The sequence below is a fragment of the Diabrotica virgifera genome, chromosome 2 (genome assembly GCF_917563875.1).
Source record: "Diabrotica virgifera virgifera chromosome 2, PGI_DIABVI_V3a".
In the NCBI taxonomy this organism is placed as follows: domain Eukaryota; kingdom Metazoa; phylum Arthropoda; class Insecta; order Coleoptera; family Chrysomelidae; genus Diabrotica; species Diabrotica virgifera.
The window spans coordinates 279,985,635-280,012,173 of record NC_065444.1 but is presented as its reverse complement, the minus strand read 5'-3'; the positions used below and the strand labels follow the sequence as shown (position 1 = coordinate 280,012,173).

The 26,539-nt window shown below is 32.0% G+C and overlaps 1 protein-coding gene across 1 annotated transcript in view; it reads right to left on the bottom strand.

Moving 5' to 3' along the window:
* Positions 1–26,539, bottom strand: part of LOC114332109 (cyclic AMP-dependent transcription factor ATF-6 beta) — an 81,269-nt gene that overhangs the window by 51,554 nt on the left and 3,176 nt on the right. Inside the window, exon 2 of the mRNA XM_028281836.2 lies at positions 22,006–22,871. Coding sequence (XP_028137637.1) covers positions 22,006–22,871 — 866 coding nt within the window. The remainder of the gene's footprint in view (positions 1–22,005; positions 22,872–26,539) is intronic.

The following is a 26,539-nucleotide window of genomic DNA, read 5'->3' as shown; positions in this document are numbered from 1 at the left end:
CAGAACAATTAGCCTAATGAGCCACTTACTCAAAACGTTTCTGAAGGTGATACATGGCAGAATATATAAAAAATGCGAACAACAGATATCATGGACGCAGTTTGGATTCCGCGATGCCTTAGGCACCCGAGAGGCTCTATTCGCTGTCCAAGTGCTTATGCAAAGATGCAGGGATGTTGACTGTGAAGTGTATATTTGTTTTATCGACTACAAAAAGGCGTTTGATAGAGTAAAACATGATAAACTCATAAACATCTTGAAAGAAGCGGGAGTAGATGATAGAGACTTGAGAATCATATATAATTTGTATTACAACCAAACTGCCAATATTAAAGTGGAAGACCAATTAACAGAGGCAGTCTCCATAGATAGAGGAGTGAGGCAAGGATGCATCCTGTCCCCGGTGCTGTTTAATATATACTCTGAATGTATCTTCGAGCAAGCGCTGGGAGAACTACAGGAAGGCGTATTAGTCAACGGAGTGCGTCTGAACAACATTAGATATGCCGACGACGCTGTAGTTTTTGCAGACAGTCTAGATGGTTTGCAAAGAATAATGTCGCGCATATCAGATATAAGTAGAGAATACGGACTTGATCTCAATACGAAAAAAACAAAGTATATGGTAGTCAGTAAGCGCGAAATATTAAATACACAGCTTTTGGTTAACCAACAACTAATTGACAGGGTCGACAGCTACGCATACCTTGGTACCAACATAAACAGCCAGTGGGACCACTCAAGTGAAATAAAACAACGCATAGGAAAAGCGAGATCAGCGTTCATAATGATGAAGTCTCTTTTCAGAAGCCACGATTTACCTCTTGCTACCAAAATCTCTATCATCAGATGCTATGTATTTTCTACGTTATTATACGGAGTAGAGGCCTGGACACTTTCCGAGGCTTCTTTGAGAAAACTCGAGGCATTTGAGATGTGGTGTTACAGGCGCATTTTGAGAATTTCGTGGGTGGATCGTGTGACTAATATTGAGGTTCTACGTAGAATAGGCAAGGAATGCGAGATTATTAACATAATCAAAGAGCGCAAACTAGAATATCTTGGCCATGTTATGAGGAATGAACAGAGATATGGCTTGTTGCAACTCATTCTTCAAGGCAAGGTATTTGGAAAGAGAGGACCAGGGAGAAGAAGAATATCTTGGCTTCAAAACCTGAGAAAGTGGTGTAATACATCGACAACCGGACTATTCAGAATAGCAGCAAGCAAAGTTAGGATAGCCATGCTGGTCGCCAACATCCGGAACGGATAGGCACCTTAAGAAGAAGAAGAAGGAACTGATTTTGATAGTCCATGGCAGTTTTCATTTTCAAGCAATACCACTACAATAATCAACTATTGAGATTTTTCCAAGTGTTGCTTTAATTGATGATGGTCAACGTTTTCTGACTTATATATTAGGAATAGTATTGTTTAGAATAAAATTGAATTAAAGTTGAATTAAATGGTCGTTTTTTACGAATAAAAATTATAATTGCCGGTTTTTTACGTTACATAAGTTATGTAACGTTAAAACCAATATACATATTTTTTACTAATTCCGTTTCACATCATTGACAAAATTGTGTTCATAAAACAAACGGCACCTAATAAATTAAACGTAATCGTTTTATTATACGACTGGATTAGTTGAACAGGTATATTGAAAAGATAGAATCGATTAAAAATTAAAACGTTTGATACGCAAAAAATAATCTGTTTTATATCAGTGAGGTTAATCTCACGATGAAGTATGATGGATCGATATATGTATTTGATTTTGAAATTTAAAACATCATAAAAGAATAATTTCAGACCACGATTCAAAAATCAATATATATTTTCGGAGATATTCTACGTCGCTGGAAAGATGGCCCCAAATAATTCGAAAATTTCTTCGAGCGGTTTAGCATAACGCGAGTTGTGTACAGCGGTTGCAGTGATACAGTCGCACGGCGCGTAGAAATATTTGTTTAAATTTAAAACTAGGTTTTTAGCAAGATGGAGACCACTTATCTTTGTCAAAATATTCTTACTTGCGCTTAAAGGTTTAAAAATTATAAAGCTTTTTGTAGAATTGCAATAGGGCTTTTCATCTATTGTCATTTGTTTCGACCTTCTGCCATATGTTGTATAGTCTGTGTATAATATTAATATACACGGATTATACGACATTTGACAGCAGTTCGAAACAAATGACTGTGAATGAAAAGCCCTATTCATTTAGTAGTTCAAAAAAATTCGAAAAATAATTAATTAAGTCATTTTTCAACAAACAATTGCAAATAACTTGAAAATGAAGTATTTTTCAAAAAATTATTAAGAAAGAAAATGTGTTTTTACCCAATATTTTCACTTCAATTGCAATGGCTGGGAAAAGCTCTCGGTGCTGATCAATTGGGATATGGAGAACAAGCCTACGTTCCTTCCGATGAAGGCTCCAATAAGAGCCGAAAATCGCGATTCAAGGGACTGGACTGCGCTCCGTATTCTAATTGAAAAGTAAGATTGTTTTGCCTTCGCATTGCAACTGAATTAAAAATAAAATTTTTATTTTATTTTTGAAAATGTGTTTATTTAGATGAGGTACTTAGTCCTAAAAACATTTTATTTGAAAGGATTCGGTAAATTGTGTTTTTATAAGTTATTTGTTAATAAACATTTGCGGCCCACTTGGAAAAATAAAAAAATACATTTGAACTTTAAAAAATATAAAAATTTGAATAAAAAAGGGTTTTGTGCCGTAAAAATGCAAAAAATTAGCGGTATATTCCGATAGCATCTTTTTAAGGGTATGCTGCTCGTCTCTATGGTATTAATATAAACAAGCGATACCTAAACCGTTTTAGATATATTATTATGCTGATGAAATCGTGCTCATATCTTAGTCCATGTGGTGAGACCGCTCCCGTCTGGAAAAATTTCTGATTCGGTTTCTTTGTGGATTCCTATTCAAAAATGTCCCCTTTAAACAAATCTGAAGGGTGCCGGGCGGAATTTTTGGGCAGAAAATGTTTAAACAATTTTTTTAAACAAATACAAAAGATCACGGTTTTTTGCTCCGGAACATATATTTTTAAGTTTTGTCGATCATTCTGAACAAGAAAGGTATCTTGTAAATTTTCTCAAAAATTGATAGTTTTCGAGTTATAGGCGATTTAAAATCTGAAAAATGCGAAAATACGCATTTTCGAGGCTTAAAAACTCATATTTTTGCCGGTGCGGCGCGCTCCGTTTCAAAAATCTCCTACTTTCCTCCGAAAAATATTTTTTCTAGATTCTTTGGGGCATTCTAAATAAAATAAATTTTTTGACATGTTTCTCAAAAGTTAATAGTTTTAAAGTTATAAGCGATTTAAAATCCGAAAATGCGTTTTTTTGTCATTTTTCTGCCCAAACATTCCGTTCGGCACCCTTCAGATTTGTTTAAAGGGGACATTTTTGAATAGGAATCCACAAAGAAACCGAATCAGAAAATTTTTTCAGACAGGAGTGGTCTCACCACATGGACTATCTAGCAAAAAAGGAGAATTTAAAAATATGGTTGATGATTTGATGAACGAATCAAGAAAAATAGGATTAAAGTTGAACTGTGATAAAACTAAAACTATTGCCAATCAACTTAATTAGTTTTTTATTAATTATAATTTTAGAGGTAGTCTATTATTACGTCTAGATTTTAAAACGGGTGTTACGACTGCATTTTTAATTATTTATGCATTCTTAATTTAAAATGTTTATCATTGTGTGTATAGAGATTAAAATATTGTAAATCTGAATAAATATTTGATAATTTTCTACATAAAACACCTACTATATTTGTATAACAATTATAAATAACAATTATTATTGTAAATTATTTCGAGTAGGTATTTCTGAAACAATAATTATGTTTACACTTTTTAAAAATAAGACTGGTTAAATATTTATATAAAAAAGTGTAAATAAAAATACAGAGGTGAACATAAATTGCACAAATTTAGTGAAATTTATCGTGATTTCTGGAAATACCACCCAAACATGTCGATTAGATTAGACTCTTTGACTTAGTAGTCATCGTTGACCTAAGATGGTTGATTGGGTCCTCTGGTAGAGTTTCACCATGTTCCCAGAGGTTTAATCCTTGAACATCGACGTTTAGCCTTTTTAATTTTATTTTAACATAATTTTAACACAACCATTGTTTGGTTCTGGGGCTATTTTGCAAGTATTCAAATTCACTGATGACGGACCGATAGGTTTGAAAACGTTCTGATGAACTCATTTTATTGAATCCATTGGGATTTTAAAATTTTTTTAGTAAATATACCTTTTACATAGAAGTGGTTTTTACTTCATGTTCCAGTTTGTTTCTTTTATAAATAGTAAAATTTGTGTACGTGGATTCCCAATGATTAGATATAAGGTCAACTGAGATTTTTTAATAGAAATTTTGTAAAATCTAAAAAAATAACGCACCACTTAAATATTTTAAGTTAAGATTAAAGATCTTTATTGGATAAACATGAGTACCAGCAGAAAATTAAACCTGAGCAATAGGGATGTTCACTAATTTTTAAATATAGTTAAATTCAATAGATTACAAGGTATATAAAAACGTAACAATCATAAAACTGTTTAAAAATGTATATTTTTTAAGATAAATGAGTTCATAATGTTGATTTTCTTGGAGGCTAGAAAAACGGTACCCTGCAGCGAGGCTACGGTCTGTGACGTCAGCAGTCGTAACGTCTTTGATCGACGACTAGTTTTGTATACTTATTTACTCAGTGTATTTGAATGTACGCAGTTTTTTACGTATTTAATTATTAAAAATAAAACCAAATAAGTGGTGTTTTGTTCCTGGGTGTGTAAATACATCAAAAAACAGTTCTGACAAGATTTTTATTACCGTTCCAGCCAATTTAAAACAGAAAAAGAAATGGTTTGTTGCAGCTAGAACTTAAAATAACTAACTTAAAGAACTAACTTAATAAAATAAACATTACAGAAGTTTTCCAGAGACTTTCGGCCCTTGGTAATAATGTAATAGTTCTTTCTGCATTTACATTTTTCAAAAATACTTATTAGTTTTCTCAGGATTCGAAAAAAATGAATGAATTTAAATAGCATTGGACCAAGATTTTGCACCTGCCCCCTTAAAGAGTAAATGAAAAAGTTTCGGGACCTCAAATTTGTATTCTTTAAACTGGGATATTCCTAAAAACGGGATTCTAATAATACATACAGTAAAAGTAAACCTTGAAATAACTACATGTGGATGTAGTTATGACTTTATATTATATTAAAATCATTAATAATTTAGTGAAAAGATTGGTTGAAATGAAAATGTATAATACCCAAGTTTAAAAATATTTTTTACCTTGGAACAGTTGTCAACTCGAAATACGAAACAACCGAAATAAGATCTAGAGTTGAAAAGGACATAGCAACATTTAACAACATGCATGAGAAATATTTTCACCCATTGCGACATAATATCTCTCCCACTAAAATGCGGCGGCTAAAATGTTATTATTTCCGGTCTTGCTATATGGCGCAGAGGCCTGGACAATAATGGAAACATTAATGAAAAAGCTAGAGACATTCGAGATGTGGGTGTACCCACGTATCCTCAAAATATCCTGGGCGACCCACACCAACGTACAGGTATTGCGTCGAATGGGAAAACAAAAAGAAATCTCTTTTACAATTAAGAAACGAAATCTTAAATATTTCGGTCATATCATGAGGCATGATAAATATCGTATACTCCAACTGATAACGCAAGGTAAAATAGAGAGCAAACGCGGACCCGGAAGAAAAGACACTCATGACTTAAAAACTTACGCCAATGATTTGGACAAAAATCGATCGAGTTATTCAGAAACGCCTCAAATGAAATTAAAATTGCCATGATGATAGCCAACGTCCACAACGGACAAGGCACATGAAGAAGAATAAAAATAGTTTTAATACGCCTAACCAAGGTAAAGTAATAACCAGCCAATGTATGTATACAATATGCATGCGTACAATGCATGCATACAACTTTCTTTATTTTTTTTTGTGGAGTATTAAGCATTTATTTTTTTAGCTTAAAGAAGACATGGAAAATTATATGGAATATACACTCAGTAAAGCTGTGGTAGATTTATTTTTTTACAAGATGCCAATAAAATCATACACCACTGTTACATCTACACTACAGTCGGTAGTTTATACGAATCGGCTTTCTGAAAACCTTCTTCCATTTTATTTGTTTATTTTTGTAAAACCCAAAATATGTCCTTAAAAACAGTCTATCCACTTTAAACTAAACAAATTCACTATAAAACTCCACTTTAACCCTGATAAAACAAGAAGAGAACAAAATAAAATGACCTGAAACGTCAAACAGGTAAACAGTAACACAATGAGAATGGCGCGCGCTTGGGGTATGCAACTAGTGACGTCAGGCCAATAGAGAAGCGTTCTTGAAATTTAAAATAATGCTAGATTTCTAATAAAGATTTTTTATAGAAAGGCTTTTTCAATTTTGTTGAAATTTTGGACAATTATTCCTAGGGTGTTTCTTAATCGTTTTACATGTTTGAAATGACTTTTTAATTTTTTGTGAACATCCCTATTGAAGAATGTGAACAAAATAACGTCGAAGATGAATATAATATAATTTAAATACTAATAACAAATTCAGCAAATCAAACATTAGGGGAAAATATTTTCAAAGCATGCGTCTCCTTTCACGAGTCCTCCTACCCTGTATTCTTTCCTGTATTATTAATTTCAATAAGTTCAAAAATCGCTCGCCCTCAAGTAATGTCCCAGATATTGAAGTTTTCTAATTTTAATAGTATATAAAATCTCTTTATCTACTCTATCTCATATTATGTATAAGTTTTTAGTTTGTGAAAACTGTCATTATAGATAGCAGTGCGTGAAGTGTTTAAAGTGTACGTGAAGTAACAATGTATTTTAAATGGGATTTAGTTTTTCGCACTGTTTTTTGGCACACTTTCATACAGTACGTAAATCGTTCAGCTGGACATAGGGAACATACATTGTATACAGGGTGTAACAAAAATACAGGTCATAAATTAAATCACATATTCTGGGACCAAAAATAGTTCGAATGAACCTAACTTACCTTAGTACAAATATGCACATAAAAAAAGTTATAGCCCTTTGAAGTTACAAAATGAAAATCGATTTTTTCGAATATATCGAAAACTATTAGAGATTTTTTATTGAAAATGGATATGTGGCATTCTTATGACAGGAGCATCTTAAAGAAAAATTATAGTGAAATTTGTGCTTCCCATAAAAATTTTATGGGGGTTTTGTTCCCTTAAACCCCCCAAACTTTTCTGTACGTTCCAATTAAATTATTATTGTGGTACCATTAGTTAAATTCAATATTTTTAAAACTTTTTTGGCTCTTAGTATTTTTTCGATAAGGCATTTTTTATCGAGTTGTGGCTTCTTTTTTAATATGTCTACATAAAAGTTTTATGGGGGTTTTGTTCCTTTAAACCCCCCAAATGTTTGTGTACACTTCAATTAAACTATAGCTGCGATACCATTAGTTAAACAAAATGTTTTTAAAACTTTTTTGCCTCTTTGTATTTTTTCGAGAAGGCAACTTTTATCGAGATATGGCTTCTTTTTTAATACGGTTCAAAATATACCTAAAAATGTAAATCATACATAAATTTTCATATTATTACCAAGTCTCCATAATCGTACTTAACCATATACAAATATGTGGTGGATTTGACAAATATTCAAAATATCTCGATAAAAACTGAATTTTCGAAAAAGTACTAAGAGCCAAAAAAGTTTTAAAAATATTGTGTTTAAGTAATGGTACTACAATAATAATTTAATTGGAACGTTCACAAAAGTTTGGGGGGGTTTAAAGGAACTAAACCCCCATAAAATTTTTATAGGGTGTCCAAATTTCACTATAATTTTTTGTTAAGATTCTACTGTCATAAGAATGCCATATGTCCATTTACAATAAAAAATCTTTAATAGTTTTCGATATATTGGGAAAAATCGATTTTAATTTTGTAACTTCAAAGGGTTGTAACTTTTTTTATATGCACATTTGTACTAAGGTAAGTTAGGTTCAATCAAACTATTTTTGATCCCAGAATATGCGATTAAATTTATGACCTGTATTTTCGTTACACCCTGTGTATTTAGATACATAAATACATACATTGTATTATATTGAGATATTTGTGGCAACTGAGCTCTCTCGATGACAATATGGTTATTAGCATTAAGGGGCATTAACCTTAAAACTCATTTCGACTGACATAAATAAACGTCAAAATATGATGTAGCAGCTGAATATTTTTGGCCTAAGGGAATGAGAAAACTGTTTAGTTTTGAAATTAGTTTTTAAATAAAAAATATTTTAAAAATTAAAGTAAAATTATTACCTCATTAATCATAAACTTTGTTTTTGATTTATTTATGGACAGCCTTGCTTCAAAAGTCACTCATTCTATTCATTCTAATAGCTCTATTGCACCAAAAACTCGTACTCGAACAGAAGCTTCAACTAACACAGGTTAGCACAGTTGCCACAATTCTCTCCATGTATATTCCCTATGTCCAGCTGAACGATTTACGTACTGTATAATTAAATATCCTTAACTTTCGCGTTGTCATGGTGATGACATGTGAGCAATAAATTACAACAAAAGTTTTGACAGTTTTGTGGTTTGAAAGAAGTTAGAAGTTAGATGTAGTGAGCCTAATCCCAAATTTTTGTACAAATCGATGCTGGACGAAAAAATTGCGAGGTTTTGCCATTTTTTCAGTTTCATTTCCTCGACTATTCTGTTTCTTTTCCATTCTAATAATGGTATACGTGTCAGAAACACGACCCGACATATGTAAAGAGTTAGAAATCTGTTAGAAATATTCTGTTTTTTTTTTCGGTTTATGGTTGTATTGTGAATCTTCTGTATAAAACAACCGTTAAATATGATAAACCTTCGATGAACCATAAAGTTACCGCTCAGGTGCTATCATAAAATGGGGACAATCTATTTATTCTATATTTCGTTTAAGTTGGAGAAAAAATGCCATTAGGTGCAGTAAAGTTCCATCTAATTGGACCGCTCAGAAAACACCAAGTCTATCTATCTATCAGCGAGGTTCCTACAGCCTCTGCCGCTTCTCGCATTTCGACCGCCATCGTTTTCTGTCCATCCATTCGTCTTCTTTGATGGCTCTATCTTTCATGATGTGCCGTACATTTTCTTCCCAGGCAACTGAAGGTCTTCCCCTTCTTCTTCTTTGGTGTGGTATGTAATTTAAAGCTTTCTTTGGCCATCTATCTTCATTCATTCGTTTCACGTGACCATACCACACTAGTTGTCTAGTTTCAATTTTATCTACACTGGAATATACAGTATGTGTCCTCCTTCTAATATCTTCATTACTGATGTGATCTTTTTTAGATATACCACACGCTCTCCTTAGATAATCCATTTCTACTACTTCTATTATTTTCCTATCTTTTTTTGTCATCTGCCAAACTTCTGCCCCATAAGTCATAATAGGCTCTACCAAGGTACGATAGATTGTCAATTTCGTTTCTTGCCTTATATCTTTAGACCACAGTAGAGAGCTCAGAATGTTTACCGCTTTTTTGCCCTGCTGCGTTCTCTTTTCGATGTCTCTTTTGGTAGTGCCTTCTTTAGATATTATAGATCCGAGATATTTATATTCATTACATCTTTTCGTGGTTCTAATTTCTAACTCTGGATCTTCTTCATCATCCCCTATTTTAAGATACTCTGTCTTTGACATATTCATATTGAGGCCCCATTTTTTATATTCTTTCTTTAGTTTTCTAAACATGTAGTCCATGTCTTCCTCATCATTCGCTACGACTACCTGATCATCTGCAAAAAACAAAGTTGTTAGACATTTACCACTGCCTATGTCTATTCCCATTCCGGATACTTGTTTCCTCCACTGCTCTAGCGATGATTGAATATATATTTTAAATAAAGTCGGAGACAGACAACATCCTTGTTTAAGTCCCTTTGATATAGGGAATGAGTCAGATAACAGTAACAGTTAACACCAAGTAACAGTGTAAATATTTTTCTATATTATAGGCATATATTTTATTAAAAGACACACTTTTACAATTTTATTTTATTTTCCGCTGTGCCTCAAGATATAATTCAAGAGATATTCAAAATATATTCGATATATTAATATATTTGCATAGAAATACTCTTAAAAATGCATTCCTTTAAGTTATGGGAAGACTGTATTTATTTATCAAAATATTTGTTATCGACGAGAAATAAATAAATATTTTATTTATAAAACAATTTTTACTTTCTGCAAGAATAAATTATGTCTGTAATAAAAACACAAACATTGGTGACCTCCACCAACATGTTGTAATAAAATTCTCTCTCAATATTATGGATGTAAATGTATTCACTTAATAAAATTGTATAAAACAGAAAAATAAAAACAAAACAAACATTTTCATATTCTGTAAAAATGAGTGTAGACTTAGACCATACATATTTATCTTTACACTGACCTAGATCAAATTATTGTATAAGGCTAATAGTAAAATTTATTGTGTTTGCTACATACAGTAGGAACAGACAAATGGAACAAAATCCATACGTCAATAAAAGTTTAAAAAATCCCGAAACACAAAAAAAAAATTTTTACGTAAAAATTTCAGTCCTCACTTTAAAACCCTTCGAGTGAACCGGTGTTACCTTAGCCATAAATTTCATCCATAAATGTTTTTTTCATATTTTCACAGAAATTTGGTATAAATTTATCAAAAATGAATAAAACAGATAATATTGACAAGAAAAATGTTATATATGTTATATATGTTTGGAAAAAAAAAATTTAAACGGGCGATGTATTGACGGTGAGTAGATAATGCCACTCAAATTCAAAAATCCTTTATGGATGGTACGTTAGTCAACTTTTTTTCTCAGTTTTTTGTTAAATTCTCAAAGTAAATATAATAAAGCATAACATATAAAAAAATCCTGATGGAGGTATTTTCCCAAACAAGCGAAAAAAATTCTGAAACTTAGATGTATTGCGCGCTATTCATTAATACGTCTCAAATTCAAAAATCCTTTATGGATGGTACGTTAGTCAAATTTTTTTCTGAGTTTTTTGTTAAATTCCCAAAGTAAATATAATAAAGCATAACATATAAAAAAAACGTGATGGAGGTATTTTCCAAAACAAGAGAAAAAAATTCTGAAACGTAGATGTATTGCGGGCTATTCGGTAATACGTCTCAAATTCAAAAATCCTTTATGGATGGATCGTTAGTCAACTTTTTTTCTCAGTTTTTTGTTAAATTCTCAAAGTAAATATAATTAGGCATAACATATAAAAAAATCGTGATGGAGATATTTTCCAAAACAAGCGAAAAAAATTCTGAAACTTAGATGTATTGCGCGGTATTCGTTAATACGTCTCAAATTCAAAAATCCTTTATGGATGGTACGTTAGTCAACTTTTTTTCTCAGTTTTTTGTTAAATTCTCAAAGTAAATATAATAAAGCATAACATATAAAAAAACGTGATGGAGGTATTTTCCAAAACAAGAGAAAAAAATTCTGAAACTTAGATGTATTGCGGGCTATTCGGTAATACGTCTCAAATTCAAAAATCCTTTATGGATGGATCGTTAGTCAACTTTTTTTCTCAGTTTTTTGTTAAATTCTCAAAGTAAATATAATTAAGCATAACATATAAAAAAATCCTGATGGAGGTATTTTCCCAAACAAGCGAAAAAAATTCTGAAACTTAGATGTATTGCGCGCTATTCATTAATACGTCTCAAATTCAAAAATCCTTTATGGATGGTACGTTAGTCAAATTTTTTTCTGAGTTTTTTGTTAAATTCCCAAAGTAAATATAATAAAGCATAACATATAAAAAAAACGTGATGGAGGTATTTTCCAAAACAAGAGAAAAAAATTCTGAAACGTAGATGTATTGCGGGCTATTCGGTAATACGTCTCAAATTCAAAAATCCTTTATGGATGGATCGTTAGTCAACTTTTTTTCTCAGTTTTTTGTTAAATTCTCAAAGTAAATATAATTAAGCATAACATATAAAAAAATCCTGATGGAGGTATTTTCCCAAACAAGCGAAAAAAATTCTGAAACTTAGATGTATTGCGCGCTATTCATTAATACGTCTCAAATTCAAAAATCCTTTATGGATGGTACGTTAGTCAAATTTTTTTCTGAGTTTTTTGTTAAATTCCCAAAGTAAATATAATAAAGCATAACATATAAAAAAAACGTGATGGAGGTATTTTCCAAAACAAGAGAAAAAAATTCTGAAACGTAGATGTATTGCGGGCTATTCGGTAATACGTCTCAAATTCAAAAATCCTTTATGGATGGATCGTTAGTCAACTTTTTTTCTCAGTTTTTTGTTAAATTCTCAAAGTAAATATAATTAAGCATAACATATAAAAAAATCGTGATGGAGATATTTTCCAAAACAAGCGAAAAAAATTCTGAAACTTAGATGTATTGCGCGGTATTCGTTAATACGTCTCAAATTCAAAAATCCTTTATGGATGGTACGTTAGTCAACTTTTTTTCTCAGTTTTTTGTTAAATTCTCAAAGTAAATATAATAAAGCATAACATATAAAAAAACGTGATGGAGGTATTTTCCAAAACAAGAGAAAAAAATTCTGAAACTTAGATGTATTGCGGGCTATTCGGTAATACGTCTCAAATTCAAAAATCCTTTATGGATGGATCGTTAGTCAACTTTTTTTCTCAGTTTTTTGTTAAATTCTCAAAGTAAATATAATTAAGCATAACATATAAAAAAATCGTGATGGAGGTATTTTCCAAAACAAGCGAAAAAAATTCTGAAACTTAGATGTATTGCGCGGTATTCGTTAATACGTCTCAAATTCAAAAATCCTTTATGGATGGTACGTTAGTCAACTTTTTTTCTCAGTTTTTTGTTAAATTCTCAAAGTAAATATAATAAAGCATAACATATAAAAAAACGTGATGGAGGTATTTTCCAAAACAAGAGAAAAAAATTCTGAAACTTAGATGTATTGCGGACTATTCGGTAATACGTCTCAAATTCAAAAATCCTTTATGGATGGTACGTTAGTCAACTTTTTTTCTCAGTTTTTTCTTAAATTCTCAAAGTAAATATAATAAAGCATAACATATAAAAAAATCGTGATGGAGGTATTTTCCAAAACAAGCGAAAAAAATTCTGAAACTTAGATGTATTGCGCGGTATTCGTTAATACGTCTCAAATTCAAAAATCCTTTATGGATGGTACGTTAGTCAACTTTTTTTCTCAGTTTTTTGTTAAATTCTCAAAGTAAATATAATAAAGCATAACATATAAAAAAAACGTAATGGAAGTATTTTCCAAAACAAGAGAAAAAAATTCTGAAACTTAGATGTATTGCGGGCTATTCGGTAATACGTCTCAAATTCAAAAATCCTTTATGGATGGTACGTTAGTCAACTTTTTTTCTCAGTTTTTTGTTAAATTCTCAAAGTAAATATAATAAAGCATAACATATAAAAAAATCGTGATGGAGGTATTTTTCAAAACAAGCGAAAAAAATTCTGAAACTTAGATGTATTGCGCGGTATTCGTTAATACGTCTCAAATTCAAAAATCCTTTATGGATGGTACGTTAGTCAACTTTTTTTCTCAGTTTTTTGTTAAATTCTCAAAGTAAATATAATAAAGCATAACATATAAAAAAATCGTGATGGAGGTATTTTCCAAAACAAGCGAAAAAAATTCTGAAACTTAGATGTATTGCGCGGTATTCGTTAATACGTCTCAAATTCAAAAATCCTTTATGGATGGTACGTTAGTCAACTTTTTTTCTGTTTTTTGTTAAATTCTCAAAGTAAATATAATAAAGCATAACATATAAAAAAATCGTGATGGAGGTATTTTTCAAAACAAGCGAAAAAAATTCTGAAACTTAGATGTATTGCGCGCTATTCGTTAATACGTCTCAAATTCAAAAATCCTTTATGGATGGATCGTTAGTCAACTTTTTTTCTCAGTTTTTTGTTAAATTCTCAAAGTAAATATTATAAAGCATAACATATAAAAAAATCGTGATGGAGGTATTTTTCAAAACAAGCGAAAAAAATTCTGAAACTTAGATGTATTGCACTGTATTCGTTAATACGTCTCAAATTCAAAAATCCTTTATGGATGGTACGTTAGTCAACTTTTTTTCTCAGTTTTTTGTTAAATTCTCAAAGTAAATATAATAATGCATAACATATAAAAAAATCGTGATGGAGGTATTTTCCAAAACAAGCGAAAAAAATTCTGGAACTTAGATGTATTGCACTGTATTCGTTAATACGTCTCAAATTCAAAAATCCTGTATGAATGGATCGTTAGTCAACTTTTTTTCTCAGTTTTTTGTTAAATTCTCAAAGTAAATATTTATAATAAAGCATAACATATAAAAAAACGTGATGGAGGGAATTTTTTTCTCTTGTTTTGGAAAATACCTCCATCACGTTTTTTTATATGTTATGCTTTATTATAAATATTTACTTTGAGAATTTAACAAAAAACTGAGAAAAAAAGTTGACTAACGATCCATTCATACAGGATTTTTGAATTTGAGACGTATTACCGGATAGCCCGCAATACATCCAAGTTTCAGAATTTTTTTCTCTTGTTTTGGAAAATACCTCCATCACGTTTTTTTTTATATGTTATGCTTTATTATATTTACTTTGAGAATTTAACAAAAAACTGAGAAAAAAAAGTTGACTAACGTACCATCCATAAAGGATTTATGAATTTGAGACGTATTAACGAATAGCGCGCAATACGTCTAAGTTTCAGAATTTTTTTCGCTTGTTTTGGAAAATACCTCCATCACGATTTTTTTATATGTAATGCATTATTATATTTACTTTGAGAATTTAACAAAAAACTGAGAAAAAAATTTGACTAACGTACCATCCATAAAGGATTTTTGAATTTGAGTGGCATTATCTACTCACCGTCAATACATCGCCCGTTTAAATTTTTTTTCCAAACATATATAACATATATAACATTTTTCTTGTCAATATTATCTGTTTTATTCATTTTTGATAAATTTATACCAAATTTTTGTGAAAATATGAAAAAAAAATTTATGGATGGAATTTATGGCTAAGGTAACACCGGTTTCGAGTGAGGGTCACAACACTTAAATTTTTCTTCTTCTTACAGTCCCTAATCCTTAAGGACGTTGGCCATTACATTTGCCCATTTAATCTTATTTGCAACAATCTATCGAAGTCATATTCGTCCATTGTCGTAGATTTTTAGGCCTAGAGTTGCATCTTCTTCCTGGTCCCCTTAAATTTTTACTACATAAATATCTCTTCATGGTCTATTCAACAATGCTACTGTTATAAAATTTGACACAAAAATTAACAGTAAAAAATCAACCATCGGTTTGATCTGTAGTATGACCCCTATGCACCACCAGTGAATATAAGATTCTTAATTGTATGTCAAAAAATGCGAAATAACTATGCCTTAAAACCCAAAAAATTTCATTTGCACATCTCGACCGGTTTTAAAGCAATAAATAAATTGTCAGTTTGTAAGAAAAATTTCAACTCATCTATCTCAGAAACGAAGCATTTGTGGACACGTTTATAAAGCAAACTGTCATTATTTTTTCATGCAGAATTACCCCTAAAGTTTGCCATACTTATTTAAAAACACCCTGTATTGATGAAAAACATGGTTAGTTGTTAAAGTACCTAACTTTATATGGTACAACATAAGCGAATGAATCAAAAAAGCGATTGTTGAGAAAACATTAGGCTATAGTTGGGTTTTAATTTTAGTATTTTACTAGATGACCCGGTGAACTTCGTTGCACCTTAGATAGTGGGTCATAATTAGATAATGTGTTATAATTTTGATTCTAGGTCAATAAGGAACTTACATAAATTTGAAATTCGAAAAGAATGTTATAAATCGCAACATAAAATAATTTAAAACATGTATCAAAGATAAAAAGTTGTTTTTGTGTTCCGTTTGGCCCCTAAAAACAATTCTAAATTTAAATTATTGCAGCTAGCCTAAAACGTGTCGTGACGTCATAGGGTTGTGTCTAAATTCTGCACCAGCAAAGTAAACAAAATTGTATATAATTTTAATTTTATTTTAATTACTGACCCGACGAACTTCGTACCGGTGTTATTGTGAATTAAATAATGATATCTCAAAGTTCACTAAGTAAATTAACAGAAAATCTAAAAAATAATGTATGACAAAAATTTGCATCAATGTAATGCTTTTTTATAAACAATACTCTATTCTTGGTGCAAAATAAATACAGTGGAACCCCGATAAGTCGGCCTCCAATAACCCGGAAGTCCGGCTAACCCGGACCGATTTTCATCAAACAAACATTTCAACAATAAAAATGTTACTGTATGAGTTTTTTACCAAGAAATGAACAATACTGTATACCACTGTACGTAATTTAGATGTACCTACTGTGCTATGTATGTATTTCATGTTTTTGCAATTATAATGGAAGTTTATCTGTATGTAAGTATCAGTATTTTATTAATTTTTACCATATTCTCCGGCTTACTCGGATTTTCGATAAACCGGATCGGCCGCGGTCCTGATTAATCCGACTTATCGAGGTTCCACTGTAACGATGACGGTTTCCCTACGCGCAAAAATTTTCCGTGTGCCAAACCTGAAAACTCGTTACTTTTTAAACGAAGTTATTCTTGCAATTTTCAAACGGTAAGTCCGTTGGAATCATTAGTATAAGCGGAATCAAGACATCATTTTCTTTGTATATTTCCAAACCATCTCTCTTATCAATTAAAACACATATTCTTCTACTTTTAAGTCGGCAAAACAGTAATTTGCATTGAGACATATTAAAAATATAACATTTTATTGATATGACCAAACCATCTCTCAAATGAAATCAAATACGTCATACTCTTTCACTCATGAATTGAAACACACATTTTTCAACTTTTAGGTAGGCAAAATAGTAAGTAGTATTGAGAAATATTAAACATATATACTTAACTTTCTTTTGATATGACCAAACCACCTCCCTCATAAATTACAAACACATATTCTTCCACTTTTAAGTCGGTAAAACAGTAATTTGCATTGAGAAATATTAAACATAATTTTATAACTTTCTTTTGATCTGTCCAAACCATCTCACCCACGAATTCAAACACATATTCTTCCCCTTTAAGCCGGCAAAATACTGATTTGCATTGAGAAATATTAAACCTAATATCTTATATATTCGAAAACAATGTTATATAGTATATAACATTCTTTTCATATGACCAAACCATCTCGCTCATGAATAAACAAACCCATATTCTTCCATTTTTTCAGCAAAACAGTAACTTGTATTGAGAAATATTAAACAAATTTGTATAAAATTATTTTGATATGTCCAAACCATCTCTCTTATAAATTAAAACACATATTCTTCCATTTTGAATAGGCAACACAGTGAGTAGCATTGAGAGATATGAAACATATATAACATTCCTTTGATATGACCACACCTTCTCTCTCAGGAATTCAAAAACATACTGTTGCACCCATAGAGCACTGCATGACTCAGTGCACTTTTAACTCGCCCCCATCAAATATTAAATGTAAAATAAATTTTTTTTTTAATTCATACCTTAAAATTCTAAATATTAATTAATTATGACAATAACAAAAAATATTATCGATCATTTAAGACACGCAATAGTGTTCACGATATTTTTCGTTTGTTCATCTAGTTAACATGAATAAACTGGATGGTTTGCCCAGCGAAAGCAAGTTTTTTTGAAAATTTCGTAAAATTAAAAAATTCATATTTTATCCAATTTGAGTCCAAAAGTTAATCTGCTGCACTTTGCTATTATAAAATTTCCCGTTGTTTCTTCTTCTGTGCTCAGAATTTTTCTACGACTTACGGTTCGCGCTAACGCACGGCATAACGCAGTTCGGAAACGGACTGCGCTAGAGAAGTAAAAATAGCACCGTTTTGTAGCAGGGAGTCCACCTGCCAAATTTCATGAAAATCGGTCAAGCGGTTTCGGAGGAATACGGTAACAAAGCCTGCGAATTAGAATTTTATATATATAGATGTTAAACCACGAAATTTTTTAAAAAAAATAACGGTTAAAGATAGAAAAGTGAAAATTTAGGATTATATGTATCTTTTGCTTGTGAATCATATACAATTAAGAAAAATCGGTTTGTCGAAAAATAAAAAAAAAATTAGGGGGGGCAAAGCCCCCTTATAACGTACGGCTATGAAATATAGATAACAACCTACTCCCTGTCCGGTCCAGTCCACCTGCCAAATTTCATGAAAATCGGTCAAGCGGTTTCGGAGGAGTACGGTAACAAAGCCTGCGAATTAGAATTTTATATATATAGATGTTAAACCACGAAATTTTTTAAAAAAAAATAACGGTTAAAGATAGAAAAGTGAAAATTTAGGATTATATGTATCTTTTGCTTGTGAATCATATACAATTAAGAAAAATCGGTTTGTCGAAAAATAAAAAAAAAATTAGGGGGGGCAAAGCCCCCTTATAACGTACGGCTATGAAATATAGATAACAACCTACTCCCTGTCCGGTCCAGTCCACCTGCCAAATTTCATGAAAATCGGTCAAGCGGTTTCGGAGGAGTACGGTAACAAAGCCTGCGAATTAGAATTTTATATATATAGATGTTAAACCACGAAATTTTTTAAAAAAAATAACGGTTAAAGATAGAAAAGTGAAAATTTAGGATTATATGTATCTTTTGCTTGTGAATCATATACAATTAAGAAAAATCGGTTTGTCGAAAAATAAAAAAAAAATTAGGGGGGGCAAAGCCCCCTTATAACGTACGGCTATGAAATATAGATAACAACCTACTCCCTGTCCGGTCCAGTCCACCTGCCAAATTTCATGAAAATCGGTCAAGCGGTTTCGGAGGAGTACGGTAACAAAGCCTGCGAATTAGAATTTTATATATATAGATGTTAAACCACGAAATTTTTTAAAAAAAATAACGGTTAAAGATAGAAAAGTGAAAATTTAGGATTATATGTATCTTTTGCTTGTGAATCATATACAATTAAGAAAAATCGGTTTGTCGAAAAATAAAAAAAAAATTTAGGGGGGGCAAAGCCCCCTTATAACGTACGGCTATGAAATATAGATAACAACCTACTCCCTGTCCGGTCCAGTCCACCTGCCAAATTTCATGAAAATCGGTCAAGCGGTTTCGGAGGAGTACGGTAACAAAGCCTGCGAATTAGAATTTTATATATATAGATAAATGCTATAAAATTCCACACGGTGATGCGAACTTTTGAGAAAAAAATCACTTACATCGGACAACAGTTTTAGGAAATTCGAGACATCTAAAATGACCCATTTTAAGGGAGCGGTTAATTTTGCTGGTGAGTGTATATGTATATACAAACTCTTAATGAAGAGACTAACACCTATACTTGATTTCTGTCAGCCCAAAGAAACCATATGAAGGGTACAGGAAAAGAAGGTGCTATGGAAAATGAGTTTCTGGTCCCCTCTGTTAGCCAGCGATCTTGACTACCATTCTATACATCAATCACCGCGATGAATGTGTTCAGTCAGGAATAACAACATATTTTAATTTCTCTAGTCAGGCTAAGAAGGGGGCAAGTCCGCGTGGTCCCGGCGAAACAAGTGCTATGTCATGTTGTATTGGCTCCGTGCGTCTCCCCTCTACTTACAGTCACGTGACACGCTGTCAGATTTTGTCAGGACGTTTTAACATCGAGTCTTATGGGATTATTTTGTTAAACTTGAATATTTTATTTTGTAGTGATAATAACCGAATACAATTGTTAGAATTCATTAGTTATTAATTTATACTGTAATTTATAGTGCAACAAAAATATTTTCTTTTTCGTTAATAAAGATTTATTGACATAAACTGCGATAGTGAGGTTATGTATACAAAATCAAACTGATAATCAATATTGGAAATAGAAGAATTTATATCAGATTAAGTGCGTTTTTATTTTCTGTTTATATTAATACATAATATCACTAGCGGGACACGGCATTTTTTTTTAAATGTCTCATTTAAACATACACAAAGCGTCCTGATAAAATTTCAAAAAACCGCCACCATGAGCAGGTCGGTCGATTTTGCTTTGACACTTTGTTAACCCGGCATCTGCCACGTGGCTTTGCAAGGCGCCAACTGCCACGTGGGGATCTCACAGCACCCCTTAACAATTTTCTGTGATCCACTTGTTTAAAAAACAAAATAATGTGTTGAGTAACACAAGAATATAAATAAACATGTTTTATTAACTTATTAGCCACTAATATGTTATAAAAGTTGAAAAATAAAATGAAAAAGGTGTTATAAACAAATTAGCAAGTACCAAACCATAATAAATGAAGTCAAGTAAAATATCTAAAAAAATTAAGATATAGTGAGTATAGAGTCTATATTAATAATTTAAATCAGTTATTTCAATACAAAATGTAAATTTGACCTGTTTATATCAAAAATACAAAAAGAATTTAAAACATAAAGTGCCAGATGATGACACCCCAATTCGACTTTAGACCTTTATGTTCAGAATGACACTAAATAACCACTTTAAACACTAACACATATATACTATATAATATTATAGAAAGCTACTATGACGCACAGCTCGCTTACCAAACTTGAAATACCAAATATTTGATAAAAATATGTTATGGGGTGCTGGTAGATCCCCACGTGGCAGGTGCCGGGTTAACGCTCAGAGCGAATACGTAGGCTGATGCCATCGCTGTAATTCCAGCTAATTTAGTAAATAAACGAATTTTCGTCAGTGCATAAATAATAAACAAACAACAGAGAGTCTTAACCTTTAAAACCATTTTTCTCAAAACTTATTATTTTGACATAGGACCTTCTTTTATTCATTTATTGTTAATAAACGGGGCAAGCCCATTGACAAAAAATATACAATTAAGTAACATTTATAAACATTACAAACAAATACTAAATAAAATACAAAATCATAAAATAAATATGTAGGTATATAGAATTACAATTAAATTTAACGCTTCAGAGATTGTTTAAAGGCATTTAAGGACAAGTTAAAAAAATATGTCTCATGAGGCAACCGATTAGCATGAGCAAGAAGTCTGACCAGACCTATATTCACAGAATAATTAGTTCGACGAAAAGGAATATGAAATAGTGTATTCTCACGAAGGACACGGGAAGGAATGTGGAAACAAACCAATTAAAGCAGTTCAGGTGAATGTATCATTCCGTTAACCAATTTAAAAATGAAGATGAGATCGAAATTAACTCGTGCAGTAGACAGAGGATCAAGTTCTAAGTATCTCATCATATCAGAATATGAATAAGGTCTGTGTAATTTAATGCCGGATTTATACTCAGCCTTTGCCACTGCCGCTGCCGTTGACGGAAATATTGCCCGAAATATAATATCAACGCGAGTGAGGTGTTTACATCAGTTCCTCACCAATGTCCCGACAACTCATTACCGAACGACTCACAAGAAAGGAATGTGACAACAACATCGTCTTGCTCCCTTACTCACCTGCCGCTTTGCCGGCGGCGAAGCCGCCTTTGACTTCTCTCCTTTGACTTCCGTCACTAGAACCGACTTTTTGGGTATGTAGGTGCAATGGCAGTAGCATGACGAGGAGCAGCGCGAGTGAGCTATTTACACATTCAGGCTGCCCACTTCCCTGTCCAATTCCCTGTCGAACAGGGCTGAGTATAAATCCGGTATAAAGGCACAGTGCATAAAGAACCGTCTTTGCACTCTCTCCAACTTTTGAACAGAGGATTGGACAAATATTTATTCCAGTAAAAGCTAATAAAGATACTTTTACTAACTAAATAAATAAATACAAAAAGGTACTTACTGCTTGTAGTCTCTTATTCTCTGCACTTAGTTCTTTAACTTGTTCTTCCAGGGAAGTGACATAATCTTTCTTCTTCTTTCTTGACAAACTAGCCGATTCTCTATTCTTAATTTTTCTTTGCTGTCTCTTCAGTATTTTGGGATCAATGCTTCGTCCATTCAAGGAAAAATTGTTAGCTCTATCTATCACTACTGAAGGCACCGTCACAGGCTTATTAAGGTTAGTGACAGTATTTACTGGCACGTTAGGCACAGGTATCTGTGGGACAGTAGTTACATTCACGTTTTCGACTAAGACCATGTTGCGTTGTTTCACTACAGGTTTTAAGTCGGTGTTAATAACTACTACATTGTTTTTTGAGACTGGTAACGAATAGTGAGCTTTCGGAACGATAGGGATATGTTTTTGAGGTAAATTATGTGACTGCGATAACAGTTTTACTGGCTGAGCAAATATCACGTTGTTGGGCACTTCTTTTACTGCGTTTATAATGACCGGAGAGGCAGGTGGGGTCTTTATAATAACTTCATCTTTTACATGTTCTAAAGACACTGGCGAAGCCGACTTACTCGATCTGGGACTATCAGCAGGTTCTATTTTAACATCAGAATGAAGATTGGGAAATGACTCAGGACCACATTGTGAAAAATCCATTTTTTGCAGCTCCGAAACTTCTTTAGGAAAGTCATCTTCCGGAATATAAGGCGGAGAAGCTGTTTCTGATAAAATCTCTTCTGGACTTTTGTCGAAGAGTAGTGAATTTAACATACTCAGCTCGTCTTCACCTTGGTTCAGTAAAAGAGGTATGTCTAAATCTGCCGATAGTTGTGTAAGAAAGTCCTCATCAGAAGTAACCTCCATAAAATCTAAAAAATGTAAAAATTAATTTATTAGATTTCGTATACTGTAAAAAACTAAGTTATTTAAAGTACAATTTAATAATTACTGTTCTGAAGCTATCCAGAATTTGCTTAACCTTTGCGTGCTTGGGTGGTGTCTGTCAGATATATCCAAGTATTCTTAAACATAATTTGGCCATAATATGGCGATGCCACTGTTTGGCTGCATGCTTGTATACCTTTCAGATGTACCCACATGTGTGTGGCAGTAAGCCAGTCATTGAAAAAAGTGTGCTCATATAGAACCTGGGTTCATTAGTGCCTCACAGACACTTACTAACTTCTATTCTCGGCTCTGTTATGGAATCATGTTCTGGGTAAATGCAGTGGGAACATCAGAGCTTCTTATCATTCAGAAAAAAGTAGTAGGGATTATTCTTGGTATGAAAATCAACGACTCAGGCAGGGGGAATTTAAACTACAGTGGAACCTGCTTAATTCGAACTTCCATAATTCGAAATCTTCTTTAATTCGAATTTTTATTCTGGTCCCTAGTATTTCCTATATAAGTAATGGTAAAAAGTCGTGAACAATTCGAATTATATTTTGGATAATTAGAACTTTTCTACTATATTTTCTGAATGTCTTAGAATCTTTTGTCATTACTGAGAAGCTAAATTCTAAAAAGCAGCTAAAAATTTCGGATCTCTTTGGAAAAAAATTGGAAAGAAATTGTAAATTTATTCTCAAAACATTTTGCTTCATCATATAAAAACAATGATGGGGAGATTCCTGACTATAACTTTAATTATAGTTTGGATCTTAATACAGTGCAATTTTCTTTAACAGAGGTATTTGATGGTATAAATAGTTTGCAGAGTAGGTATTCACATGGCCCAGATGGTATTCCCTCTGTGCTGCTGAAGAAATGTGTTTGTACGTTGAGCCAACCCTTGCTGCATGTGTTTAACTTGTCCATTTCCACTGGTATTTTTCCCGACTTTTGGAAAGTCAGCTTTCTTACACCTATCCATAAAAGTGGCAATAAGAGTGACGTTCGTAACTATCGAGGGATTAGCATACTATCAGCTATTCCTAAGCTTTTTGATAAATTATTTTCCACCCATCTATCCTGGCACTGTCGCAAAATATTAAATGACGAGCAGCATGGATTTTCTCAAGGTAGATCCACCGTGACCAACCTTTTAACGTATCAGTTTGACCTGTTGAATGCCTTTGAGAGCTCCAAACAGGTAGACAGTGTTTACACAGACTTCTCAAGGGCATTCGATAGAGTTAGTCATAAACATATTGTTGCCAAACTAAGTGCAATGGGTTTGGGTGAGAGCCTTGTAAGATTTTCTTATAGTTTGTTAACTGGGCGTACTCAGTTCGTTCGGATTAACAATTACTTATCTAGCGAGATTCAGGTGCTTTCAGGTGTTCCACAGGGGTCTCACTCAGGCCCTGTCTTGTTTAACTTGTTTATTAGAGACCTGAGTACTATAATATTACATTCTGCACTTCTGGCCTTTGCGGACGATTTCAAATTTTATAAGGTTATTGAGTCCGAACTAGACACTGTACTGCTACAAAAGGATCTAAATAACTTATGTGTATGGTGTACTGATAATGGTCTAGAATTAAATGTTAAAAAATGCTTTAGTATTACCTTCAGTCGCTCTAACAATACCATTGTAAAAACGTATATATTGAACAATACTGTTATTGAATCTGTGGACTGTATTAAAGACTTAGGTGTTTTGTTTGACAGAAAATTAACTTTTATACCACATATTACATACATGATTAATAGGAGTATGCGAAATCTTGGATTTATAACACGTAATAGTTCTCAACTGTTACCGAATTGTTTTTTAAGGTTATATGTTTCTTTTGTGCGCTCATTGCTGGAATATGCCTCAATTATATGGTCACCTTACTATGATTGTCACATTAGAAATATTGAGTCCGTCCAGAAAACATTTCTTCGTTCTTTGGCATTTCGAGCTCATATCAATATTTGTCAGGGTTTTAACATTAATTATGATCTGGTTAATCAAACATTTAAATTGGATAGCTTGGAAGTAAGAAGGGCTAAATCAGATTTAACAATCATTTATAAAATATTAAATGGTCTATATCATTGCCCAACTATCTTACAAGCTATAAGCCTCAATAGTGTCCAAAGACGGGTTTCCCCAATTTTTCGCATACCTTATCATAATACGAACTATTGCTTTTACTCCCCATTGTCACGCACCTTGCGTCTAATTAATCATAATCAAAACAGTCTTGATCCATTTGTGGACAGTCTTCGTGTATTTAAAAGAAGCATACATAATTCAGTAACTGAAGTAAAGTACTAAGTTCCTATAATTTATTAATTATTTATTATTGTTACTAATTTAATTTTGTTGGTTTTTATTGTTGTCATTGTTGTCATTTTTATTATCTTTTGTTATTTGTTATTTTAGGTTAAAATTGGTTATCTTTACTGTTTACCATAATATTTCATTTTTTTTTATACATTTTTTGTAAATTGGCTCTGCCGTTTATTGAATAAAATAAAAAAAATAAAATAAAATAAAAAATAAAGTCGGTCTTTTTTATAGCTTGCAAATGTTTTAATTGGTATTTTTGGTCGAATTTTGTTAGCTCATTTTTTAGGTTGACAAAACTCGGGCAAGAATAGGAACAAAAACATCTTCCAAGCGATAAAAATGATCAACTACTGTTTTTTGCTGATCAATTACTGATATTTATCATTTGCAGATGTTTTTGTAGTTAATCCTTGTTTTTGTAGATTTATTTTTTAATTCGAATTTTTGGATAATTCGAATTTTTTTAACGGTCCCCTGAGATTCGAATTATCCAAGTTTCACTGTACTAAATATACTTACTTTTCCAGCTATCTACATTTATGAATGTTTAAAGTTTCTTTTTAAGAACCCTTCAATACTCAACCATTATATCCCCAATCATACCCATCACACAAGAGCTCTAAACCTAACTATCCCTAGACACAGGCTTACTCTAACAGAATGGAATCCACTATATGCCTGTGCCTGTATCAAATTCCACAAGTTACCATCAGCGTTAAAACAAGAGAATCAATATGGATAATTTAAAAAAGAGCTATTTAAATATCTGGTCATTGTAGAACCATATTGTAGTGGAATACCTGGAGTATTTTACCTAATTTTAATTTTAATTATAAATAAATAAATAAATAAATAAATAGTTTATTTACGGTTATACCAATTACAATAATTACAATCATTAAATAATTCATATCATATTAACAGTTTTAGAACTCAATAATAATTACATACAATTTACACAAGACAAATGAATAGAATAAATACCTAAATGACAGTTTACAGTGACAGCCTATATTGTATTTTAAAAAGATTTTTTCAGCTTTTTTCGAAAACTATTCAGAGAGCTAGAAAAAAATCTATGTCTAAACCATTTCCAGATTGACACATTCGTCTTATAGGTCTATTTAGACAATAGTTTGTTTGTTGGAATTCTAAGTGAAAAACGTCCTTAGATCTTGTGCATCTTTGAGGAACCCTAAGACCTATTCTCTGCAAAATTTGAGGCGAATCTATCATTCCGTTTACAATCTTGAAAAGAAAAACCAAATCTAGCATTAAACGACGATTTTCTAATGTTGGTATATTAAGCAA